At 38.1% G+C, this 12470-nt stretch overlaps 2 protein-coding genes across 3 annotated transcripts in view; one reads left to right on the forward strand and one right to left on the reverse strand.

Annotated features, from left to right (window-relative positions):
• Window positions 1–12470, reverse strand: part of LOC129720890 (fibrinogen-like protein 1) — a 368457-nt gene that overhangs the window by 62945 nt on the left and 293042 nt on the right. The window lies entirely within an intron of this gene.
• Window positions 8014–9773, forward strand: LOC129720887 (serine protease inhibitor 42Dd-like). The gene is made up of 2 exons (XM_055672773.1): window positions 8014–8348; window positions 8403–9773. The coding sequence occupies exons 1-2, from the start codon at window positions 8238–8240 to the stop codon at window positions 9474–9476; spliced, it is 1185 nt and encodes a 394-aa protein (XP_055528748.1). The 5' UTR covers window positions 8014–8237; the 3' UTR covers window positions 9477–9773.

Raw genomic sequence — 12470 nt, forward strand, 5'->3', positions numbered from 1 at the left:
ACAGTAAAAATTTGGACAGTTCTGACGAAAGTACCTTCATATTTATTACGCATTGGTTTCGTTGCAGAAAACAACAAAAGGTTTTGTATATAAAGCAAACGTTTTCGTGGAATAAACTAAAATTTATTTTCAGTGTATGTAAAATAAAATTATTACCAATTTTCGACAAAAATCGTTGCAAATCTCAATTGCTACGATAAGCTCTCTTTATAGCCAATAAGTTAGCAATTAAGTTAGTTGTAAGGCTATTATTTTAAGGGTTTTAAATCCCTACGATTGATAAGTCTTGATTGCGAAAGCAAACAAATCCCAGTAATTCACCATTTCACCATTTTGTGATTGGCACCAAAGCACCATTTTGTGATTAGCCACAATTATAAATGCTAGCTACATACAAGTAAATACTTCGGGTGTACATACAAGTTGGCTGTGAATGATTTGTAGGCAGGGCTGGATTTAGGTGCCGAGGGACCCTGAGCAGATATTTTCGTGGGGCTTTCTTTTCTATAAAAAAATTTAGAGGTAAGAGAATTTTAAATTTTGAAATGATTTTACACTTCATGAAGGTGACGGGCAAACAAAAGGTCGCCATTCTGTCTTCACGTCTGGCCATGACTTGTGTCGAAAGACACGCGGCATTTGCCCCATTTGCCACCCCTCAAATACGGGCCTGTTTGTAGGTAATGGAAATATGCACTGTAAAAAAATACATACTTCAAAAAGCTCTACATAAACATTAAATTGTAACTTACAAAATAAAAACGGTTGAAATATTTCCTATTTTTTCAAAAAAATTCAAAATTGTAACAAAACTTTTGGTATAAAGTCCAGGATGGAAAAATGTAAAACAAGTTTTTTAAAGAAAGCAATGTTGTAAACCGTTTTTTCCCCTCTCTGGAAGGAAGAACCACCATACAAATGAAGCACAAATTGATGCTCGAGAACTAATCAGGCAAATGAAAGCAAATTTAGACGAAAGAAGTTTATGGAAACGTCAAATATTTCCATGGTGGTTCGACACCCCTCTCTCTTCTTGAAGGAAGGGCTCTCATACAAATGAAACACAAATTTCTGCATACCTCATGAACTAATCGAATAACAACTCAAAAACAAATCAAGCAAATGAAACATGTTTTATGGTGGTTTGATGCCCCTCACTCCTCCGAAAGGGTGAGCTCCCACAAAGTGGAACACAAATTTCCACCAATCAAGGCAAATTGAACCATATTTGTAATGTGAGGATATTAGAGTACAAGAAATGTTTCTAGGATGATTTGACACCCCTTCTTACTCTGGAAAAAGAACACATATTTCAACCAATTTTTCCGGAAAACAGCTTAAAATGATCGAGATAATGAACACAAACCAAAAATCGACCCAAGAGATCATTTCGAATTCTAAGATGGCGACTTCTGGTTTCTGGAAAACAGACAAAAACAACTTGTGTGTTTCCGAAACCAGAAAGAGCTTCAGAAAGAACCGTCCGCTTTACCGGTCAGCGCATGAATGAGAAATTCAATTTGATAGTGTGCGTATTTGAAAGAGACCAATGTTTGCCAACACCAGCTTTCTGCTGCTTCAGAATGAGAAATTCAATTCGGTGGCGTGCATATGGTACCGGTATAGTTTAAAAAATGAAAATGATGTGAAATGTTCGAATGGCATTTACGAGGTTAATCACAGTAAGCCTTTTGATTTAAAATTACTATCTGAATTTTTTTAAACCAGCAGAACACAAATATATTGCGTAATATTAACCTTCACTAAAAAAAAATTTGATTCCTCAATCCTGGAATTTTTACCAAAAGTTTTGTTATAATTTCAAGTAAATCATAATTCAGTGTTCAACTAGAGATTTTCGTAGCAGCAATTTTTTTTCAAAGTGCATATTCATTTACAAGTCAGCATCCGTTCTCATAGTTCATTTTCAGACCAAAGGTTTCTGATTTATAATGCTTTGAATCAAGTCAATACCAAAATGCATGCGTCTTTTTTGAAAGTTACACTTGAGTCTGATAAATACGCAGTTTGCTTTGGGTCAGAAGTGTGTCCAGGGTTTCATTTAAAAGCCAGTTCGCGAGAGCCGCAACCGCCTTTCTAAGGGACGTTGTTTTGATGTTCTCCGATTGAGCTGAAATTTTCAGTGTTTGTTTTTATATTCAAGGTAGGAAGTTTTGCAAAATTTCAGTTTTTTTCATCGAGGTTAAGTGGGGTAAAACTGCCCTTGAAAATGATTTGTCCATAAACGTCCAAATACTAAAAAGTGCCATAAATCCTGCTAGACTTGATGGATTTTTCTGAAAATTTGTGGTATTATTCTACACTAAGAGTACTTAAAAACGAATGGTCACAATATATGGCAAAGAGGTAACATGACGAAAAAAAAAACGCATTTTTTTTTTAAATTGAGAATTTTCAGGGTCATCCTACTCTTTTCAACATCGCTAGAAAAAATATCTGAATATTGCGTTTTGTAGAGCAACTCAAGAGCTTTAATGTCATGTATAAGCCAAGTGTGGGGTAAAACGGCCCTAGAAGGTATTTTTAAAAAAACCGTCAACATCACTAAAATCACTATAGTTCCTGCTAGACTCAATAGATTTTACTGAAAATTTGGATTATCACTGTACCTTACCAGAACTACCTACTTTACCAGAAGATACGCAATTTGGGGTAAAACGTTCCTTGAAGATTTTTTTTTCGAAAAATGCCGTCAAAATCATCAAAATTGCAAGAACTCGGGTTAGACTTGATAGATTTACTGAAAATTTAAATTATCACTCTAGTTAACAACATGCCTTTCGCGAACTGGCTCTTAAATAAAAAACCTAAATTAATCCACCTAGCGGTCAGACACAGCCTATAAAATATGAAGTTTGACGTAATGTTAGTGTTTAAGAAATAGTGAAATAAAAGAAATGACTAAAAATTTCGAACAATTTAATCACGAGCGATACCGGGAACGTTTAGATAGTACGATACTACATTTAAATCATGTTGAGGCCGTTTATATTGATCACAGCAGGTATAGTTTGGAATAGTTTTTGAATTTTTTTTCTTTCCAAAACTTTTGAACCACATATCAAATTGATATGAAGTTTGTTATTTGTAAGTTTGAAAGATGACTCGTTTGTATGACACTAGTTATGTTCAAATAAGTCGTTTAGTACTTGAGATAATAGACTTTCGTTGTTTCACAAATTAAAACATAACGGTTGCTTAAGTTTGATTACAATCAAATGAAAAGGTAACGTATAGGGCAGCCAAACTTTGAAACCACGTGTTCAAACATAATTCATCAGCTAACCCTTAACTAGCACGTTCATCTGATATCAATATTGTTCAAATCGGTTGTGTAGTTTCTAAGATAATGAAGTTCCGTGATTTTTCACATTTCGATACATTACAGACGAAGTTACAGTCCGATTACAGCAAAATTCAATAGGGTGTTATGAGGCAGCTAGACCTTTCATTTGATACTAATTCTGTGGAAATCGGGTCAACCATCTCTGAGAAAAGTGAGTGAGTCCAAGTAGTCTTCGTAATATGTTTCTTTTCATAGCTAGACTTCACATTTTTAAACATAACAGGCAAAGTAATAATTCGTCTGCAAAACAAAAAAAATCATTAGGGTCTCATGGCAACAAGACCTTCCATATGACCCTGATTTTATGAAAATCGGTCCAGCCATCTCTGAGAAACATGAGTGAGATTAAATAGTCTCGAGAACACGTTTCTTTCCATAACTTTTGAACCACATGTCTTTGTGAAATTCAAAAGTTATGGGTTTTTAGGTAGCCCGTTTATTTGAAACTAATTTTGTTAAAATCGGTTGCGTAGTTTCTGAAATATTGATGTTTCGTGATTTTTACATTTTGATACATAACCTCTAAACTAGAAATCAGATTGCAATAAATTTCAATAGGGTCTTAAAGGGCAACTAGACCACTCATTTGCAAATAATTTCATTGAAATCGGTTCAGCCATCTCTGAGAAAATTGAGTGAGATTGGGAGAGCATTACACACACACATGCAGAAAATGCTCAGCTCGTCGAACTGAGTCGAGTGGTATACGACGTTTGGCCCTTTTGAGCACTTTTTGCAGTGATTGCTACACCTTTCTTGAAGAAAGGCAAAAAGTGAAATGATAAAAATGACTTTTAATTTCAACTTCAATCCCGAGCAAGGCAGCAAACATTGAAATAGTACAATATCAAATTTAAATGATGTTGTGGTCACATATTGTGATCGTAGCTATAGTTTTAAACAGTCTGCGGGTTATGTTTCTTTCTATAACTTTCAAACCACATGTTTAAACATTATGAAATTCATTGTTTAAGGGTTTAAAAGCCCATTAATTTGAATTCAACTATGTTCATAGCTTCTGAGATATAAGAGCGATTGTCACATTCTGACGCAGCGCCAAAAATAAAAGTTTGATTACAATGAAATTCAATAGCAACCTTAGCGGCAAATAGACCCTTCAGTTGACACCAAGATAGAAAGAATCGGTCAGACCTTCTCTGAGAAAAGTGAGCGCGAAAAGAAGGTGCACATACACACGTACACACGTACACACAAACATATACACCTATACATGCATATATGCAGAAAATGCTCGATTCGTCGAACTGAGTCGAGTAGTATATGACATTCGGCCATTTGGATCACTTTTCTACCTTTTAATTAGCCAGTGATCGTTAGGAGAAAGTCAATATGTTTACTTTTATTATGTGATTTCACATTTTTATGAACAACGGAAAAAGTTACAATCCGATTGCAGTGAAATTCAATAGCAACCTATGGGGCAACTAGACCTTTCATTTGACACTAATTTTGTGAAAGTCGGTTCAGCCATCTCTGAGAAAAATGAGTGAGTTTAAACAACCTCAGGATAACTTTTCTTTACATAACTTTTGAACCATATGTTCAATCATAACAAAATTCAAAAGTTAAGAGTTCTGGAGACAGCCCGATCATTTGAAACCAATATTGAAATCGGTTGTGTGGTTTCTGAGATATTGATGTTTCGTGATTTTTACATTTTGATACATAACCTCTAAACTGAAAATCCGATTATAATGAAATTCAATAGCAACCTATGGCGCAACTAGACCTTTCATTTGCAATTAATTTTATGAAAATCGGTCCAGCCATCTCTGAGAAAGTGAGTGAGAAAAAAAAGTTGCACATACACACCCACACATACACACATACACACATACATACATACATACAGAAAATGCTCAGTTCGTCGAAAGGGGTCGAGTGGTATACGACATTCGGCCATTGGGACCACTTTTATACCTTTGGTTTTTCCAGTGATTGCTATACCTTTCTAGGAGAAAGGCAAAAATTGTCGCTTATTTGTTTGTATATTTCCCGATAACGTTGATGATTTTGCACATAAATAAGCTGTCATAATCAAGACGATCAAATATTGTGTGAGTGCAATTCCTTAAAAAACGGGCAACCATTTTTGATTTGGCTGAAACTTCGCACTGCTGTTCTTATGGGCTGAAGTTGTCATTTTGAGCTTTCAGTGATTTTTTTTAAATCATGACTTTTTCTGGGAAAGGACAAAAATAGTATTGATGATAACAAAAAATGGTAAAATTGTTAGAAAAAATAAAAAAGCATGAGTTTTGAAAAAAAATCCAACACTGATTAAAATTGTAGTAAAATTTCGTATATACATTAGGACCTTTTTCTTTACGCGGGGCATACGTTCCAATTTTAATTTGTATGAGACCGCGTAAAATAGAGACTTTTTGTTTGAGTTGACGATACAACGAAGAAAACCGTCCTAAAAAATAAAATCTTCTCTAAATATAATAGTGGTCAATCTAAAGGCCAAAATGCAATATTTCAAAATTTCAGCATTTACAGTATTTAGTTAATAATTAAATTTTATAAAAAAAACGGATATATGATTACTTTTGGCCTGAAATGGACAACGTGATTGAAATGAGGTCGATAGATGAAGATTTGTGACAAAGTCCACGAGCATGTTGGTACTATACGTAAAACCTAAATTAATCTACCTAGCGGTCAGACTCAGCCTTTCTCATTCAAACTTATTATTTGTAAAAATAGATTTACATGAATGCTTATATCCAGGTTCATTAAGCAGACAGTATGTGAAGTAAAGAGAGCGAAAAAAAAGCGAACTGGAAACATGATACAGATTTGGAAAAATATACCGCATCCCGACGGGACTTGAACCCGCAATATCCCTGTCTCCGGCATGGTGTTTTGACCAATTAAACCACCAATTAAATTACGGACGGTGGTACTGTTCCACAATGAAATATGAAATTTGACGTAATGTTAGTGCTTAAGAAATAGCGAAATAAAAGAAATGACTCTTAATTTCGAACAATTCAATCACGAGCGATACCGGGAACGTTCAAATAGTACGATACCACATTTAAATCATGTTGAGGCCATATATATTGATCAAAGCAGGTATAGTTTTGAATAGACTATGAATTTCTTTTCGTTCCAAAACTTTTGAACCACATATCAAATTGTTATGAAGTTTGTTATTTGTAAGTTTGAGAGATGACTCGTTTGTATGACACTAGTTATGTTCAAAGAAGTCGTGTAATCTGTGAGAAAATAGACTTTCGTTGTTTTAACAATTTAATACATAACGGATGCTTAAGTTCAATTATAATCAAATGCAAAGGGAACGTATAGGGCAGCCAACATCTGAAACCACGTGTTCAATCATAATTCATCAGTTAACCCTTAACTAGCCCGTTCATCTTATATCAATATTGTTCAAATCGGTTGTGTAGTTTCTAAGATAATGAAGTTCCGTGATTTTTCACATTTCGATACATTACAGACGAAGTTACAGTCCGATTACAGCAAAATTCAATAGGGTGTTATGAGGCTGCTAGACCTTTCATTTGATACTAGTTCTGTGGAAATCGGGTCAACCATCTCTGAGAAAAGTGAGTGAGTCCAAGTAGTCTTCGTAATATGTTTCTTTTCATAGCTGGACTTCACATTTTTAAACATAACAGGCAAAGTAATAATTCGTCTGCAAAAAAAAATCATTAGGGTCTTATGGCAATAAGACCTTCCATATGACCCTGATTTTATGAAAATCGGTCCAGCCATCTCTGAGAAACATGAGTGAGATTAAATAGTCTCCAGAACACGTTTCTTTTCATAATTTCTGAACCACATGTTCAATCTTGATAAAATTCAAAAGTTAAGGGTTCTTAGGTAGCCCGTTCTTTTGAAATTAATTTTGTTCAAATCAGTTGTGTAGTTTCTGAGATATTGATGTTTCGTGATTTTCACATATTGATACATAACCTCGAAACTAAAAATCCGACTACAATAAAATTCAATAGGGTCTTATGGGGCAACTAGACCTTTCATTTTCAATTAATTTCATTGAAATCGGTCCAGCCATCTCTGAGAAAATCGAGTGAGATTGGGAGAGCGTTACATACACACACACATACACACACATACAGAAAATGCTCAGCTCCCTTTTGCCCACTTTTATACCTTAAGTTTTTGCAGTGATTGCTACACCTTTCTAGGAGAAAGGCAAAAATGACTAAATGAATGTGTGGTGCAGTTTCACAAATAATTTTTTTATGGTCCAGTCATTACATACCCCAGCATCCGCTACGGATGGTGCTCTCGATAAACATAACGCCGCTGACCCGCTATTAAATCGTTCCTGAATTCTATTTATAAACATCTTCCAGTGCTCAATTGATATGCGAGTCCTACCGCAAATCTGTTGCAATAGCCTGTGAGCCGGTGTTGGTTATTTTACGCGATCATACCGGTGCACAACTTTCTACGCCAGATGGACAATAGTAAATCCCCGTACGGAATCCAGACGGTTATTGGAAGTCCACCGTTGCAAACTACCGAAGCACCGATTACAAGACTTTTCCCGTAAATTCATCGTTACGTTTGTCACTATTTGAAACGCTCAGAATCGCGCTTCGGTCTGGATCAGCGCAGGGTGATGGATGGGAGCATTCCGTAGTCGTCACTCGGTGCAGTACTATCAATGTTTCTATTAGTGAACGCCATTATGGCACCCCGTTATCAGTAGCAGCACTGCGGGGCACGGATCCGCACTTTGACAGCTGATGATGTTTACGAGCGGTTCCCAGACGTCGTCGTTGTCGTTTGTCGTTGCTGGTGGTTCATTCAGCACGGTTTGTGGATCAGTTACGAGTGATTGCTGGACAAAATGTGTCGCCCAATCGGATGGATAGTGCTATTCTTTAGCTTTCACTGCTGTTTCGGAGGTTCTTTGCGATTTCCTTACGGGGACACCAACTTTAGCTTGAATGTTTACAAGGTAAGCACTGAACTGAAATAAAATCGAGTTTTAATTTTGCGTATGTAATTCAAGGCTGCCTTCGATCCGGAGAAGAATATTATTGTCGCACCGTTTGTGTTGCGCAACAGCATTGCGATGCTGTATGCGATTGCGACAGGAGAGACGCGTGAACGCCTACGCGAGGTCTTTGCGCTGCCGGAAAATTTCACCGAGTTTTTGATCAACCAAAAAGAGCTACATTTCATGCTAGGTGGTGAAGGAGGCGACGGATTTAGGATGAGAAATCGCATTATTCTGAATGGCTTCCGGGAAGTCGATATACATATGCGAGATGTGATGGATGATTTGGATACGACCATTGTTTACTTCGACTTCGGCCAACGGGAGGGCGTGGTGAGGCGGGTGAACCATTTCGTGAATTTCAACACTAACAGGGTTGTTACCGGTATGGTGGATTTAGAGCGAATTCCGAAGGGCATGCAGCTGGTACAGATTTGTGCTGCTTCCTTCAAGCCTCCGTTCGCGAGTGCGTTCGATCCGAATGATACAAGCCCTCGGGAGTTTTGGAGTGGTCTGATTGAAAAGTTGTACTCAACTATGACTATGTTTAAGCGTGGTGAATTTCGATTTTCTCGTATTCCGGAGTTGGAGATCGAGGTGTTGGAGTTACCGTTCGTCAAATCTAGCGATGCCGTGATGTGGATAATGCTGCCCGACAGGGACGCATCGTTGGAAGCCATCATGAAGCAACTCGAGCCGGGACATTTTGACGCAATACAAGCGCACTTCTCGATGAAGAGAGCAGAGATTACCGTTCCACTGTTTACCATCGAATCCGTTTTCAATGCGACATATTTCTTGCGTCAAACCATGGGGCTTGATTTACTATTTAAAAATCACGATTTACGGGTGTTCGAGGATCTGGACTCGTCCCTGGATACTGTGCTGCATCGGGCCGGGATGAGGTTTTACGAGAAAACGGCCGATGCCGGGGGTGCTACTGTGGTGCGGAGTTTCCGTAAAAGAAGTTCAGCCTACCAGTACGTGGTGGCTCGATCATATCTTTTTGTGATAGTGAAAAAAACCAACAAGCAAATCCTGTTCATGGGTCATTTACATAAGCCGGATAACTTAGTGGAAGTTTAAAATAGATAAAGCAGGACTAACTTAGTGTAAGTTCAAAACAGATAAAGAAATTGGCTCCATACTCCTTTTCAATTTCGAGTTCGAAATAAAGTAATTCGAACACTTGGCCAGCAGATCAAACGTGTTTTTTGTTTCTGTGATCATCGCGTCGCGATGGAGTTTTTGAGGGATTTCATTCCAGTTCGTCCAGCCGTTAGGGGCACTCTAGAGCGAGATTTTGTGACATCGGTAACTTAAGGAGATTTGTATATTTGAACATACAGGAAAAAATTGGAGTTATTTTTGAAAAGGGTTTAAGTTTTTCAGATTTTTTGCCTGAAAACTGAAGAATTAAAAAAAAAAAAAACAAAAAAAAGTCGAAAATAATTTTGACTGCTATTTGTACAGTAAAACTTTTTTGGCGACAACTATTTTCCGCTAGATAAAAACTATTTTCAAGGAGTCCAATAGGCGATGTAAATAAAATTCCGGCTGTAGTCGAATTCGCAAAGTTCATCTTAAATCCGAGCGGGTGCTACCAACTCCGCAGAAGAGCTCGCGTGAAGTTCCTCTATTGTGCGTATAGCGAGAATAATTTGATTTCATCTTTTCGAAATTCTTCTCACGTCGCTAGTGATGCACGGAATTGCCATGCCTCTTCGTGTTTACCAGAACCAGTTACTAGCAGCCAGCAGCCAAGAACGTAAAACCCAAGATCACGACGAAGACCGACCCACGAAGAGGCGAAAACGCGGGAAGAATAACAACAAAAGCGTTCAACTTTTACGGAATGCAGTCCGGCGCCATCGAGTCTGTAGGACACCTGCACACCGCATCAGATCGAAACCATTGCTGCGCTCGGGATCGATCGAACGAAGCTGTCTCGCTCATGTTTGTGCCCCTTGGATTGCGGGATGAATAGTTCTTTTTCCCAGTTGCAGTTGCTTCTTCGATGGTCACTGTGCTTTGTCCATCCATATAAAGAGAAGCGATCTCGAAGCGCGGTTGGAAGTAAACTGAAATGCTTTATTTTTATGTGCGTTCTGCGCTCGTTTGTCCGGGTTTTGGAGCTTGGACAGTGTGTCGCGATCGCCACTGCAACAATTGTTGTGTACAGTGCCGTTGGGGGAAGTTTTGACCAATCCCATCAACTAAAGCGGCCAACCGTTCGAGTCTTGCCGTCATTTTATTACCGCAGCAAACTCAACGGGGCGGCGGGTTAATGATTGTGGTTGTTCGGAACCCGCGAGTCTTGTTCACCGACAGCCGAGCATCAGTGGGGAGAAGGAAGCATAACGAACGGGATGACGATGGCGATGGTGATGATAGTAGTTTCTACCTTTTGAATTGCTCCCCGACCCCGAACACGAACGATCGATACGTCGGAAGGGGGGTCGGATCGAGGACGGTCTTTCTGCAACGGCGATCGACGCCGCGGCTGAAGTGGAAAATCTCTTGACTTGGACTGCGCACAATTGTAGTGCGCTGTGCGGTGGCTTTGTGGCCTTTTCATGCCTCGGAAGTCCTCCCATCGTACTTGTGAGCAGATACAGCTAAGTGGATGGACCATTCAGCACTGCCCGGGTAGAACCGTGCGAGCGAGAGCCATTAAAATCTGACCTTTAGCGGTCGTTTCGAAAGTCCAGCTTTGTGAGAGGTCGAGCTGGGCTGTCGGCTGGGCGATTCTTGGAAATTAGTCGCTCGGACCTTTGGGGTCGGAGAGTGCCAACGAGGGGGTATTAGTTTTCATTTCGTGTTGTTATTCCTTTGCCTTGTTTTTTTTTTTTTGTGGCGATGCCATATCCAATTTTATTCAGGTTTATTAAACGTGTCGTCATTGCTCCACCCGAAACATGACTGTGTATATTCTCAGATCAGCGTGGCACGAGGTGTCTTCAAATAGATTGTCCACACGATAACGTGTTCCGAGCACTAACCAATGATGGCTCCTGTGATGGGGTTATGCATTATAAGGTGTTTTTTAAGCCTTCCTATCAGTGATCACAGCAGTCTTTATGAGCAATCTATGATATAAGCATATATTATTTTGTAGAATCACATCACTTATTTTGGCTGTTGCAAGCAGCAGCTAGTCAAAAGAAACGAATCTAGCATCTTGCCACTTTGAAATTAGTTTGTGTATAAGATTTACTCCCCTAACCAACTAGTTATGTTTTTACAAAACCTTTCTGCATTAATTTTAATTTCTATTATTTTTTCTCCTCGATTCGTATACTTTCGTTATTCATTAGGTAGATGCAAACATTTTTAGCTTTGAATATGGAAGGGGATACCAGAACCAGAAGTGTTTATTAAACGACCCAGAGCGCCAGTTAATACTAGTTCAGCTTTGGCATTAACTTATGATTTGTTTCAGATTTGAATTAAACTCGAATCTGTCAGTCTGAAAATGCCGAAATAGGAACATCAATGTACACATGAATTTTTATTAATTTTTCGGCAATTTGTCCATCTAGAGAAAATTTGTTTGTTTATAAGTTCATTTACATCAGGACAGGGTAGAGGCCAGGTATCAACTTCAGATTTCATTTTAAAATCCGAAATTGCGGCTTCTGTCTTCTGGAATACATCCTGGAATTGCCAAGTACGACCCAATATATCCACTCTCTGCGTTCCAAGAATAGCGATGTCGTATTTCAAGTAAATGAATTTAATAATGATAAAAGTATAATGCATAAAATTTGACGTAATATTTTTGAAATAAGTTGTGCAAAAGAGGCAGTACAATGTAATAAATAATTCCAAATTTCGAACAATTTAATTCCTATCAACGCCGAGAACGTTCTGCTTAAATAATAATGATGTTGAGGCCACATGTTTTATTCTAAACAGTTGGTTTTAAACAGTCTTTGGGCCTTTAATTCGACTCTAAGAACGCCGGAACTAATCCAGCCATCTCCGAGAAAAGTGAGTGAGTTTAAGAAGTCTTCGGAGTACATTACTTTTCATAACCCTTGAACCACATGTCCAATCATTGTGAAATTCATTGATTAA

The sequence above is a fragment of the Wyeomyia smithii genome, chromosome 2 (assembly GCF_029784165.1).
Source record: "Wyeomyia smithii strain HCP4-BCI-WySm-NY-G18 chromosome 2, ASM2978416v1, whole genome shotgun sequence".
NCBI classification, from domain to species: Eukaryota; Metazoa; Arthropoda; class Insecta; order Diptera; family Culicidae; genus Wyeomyia; species Wyeomyia smithii.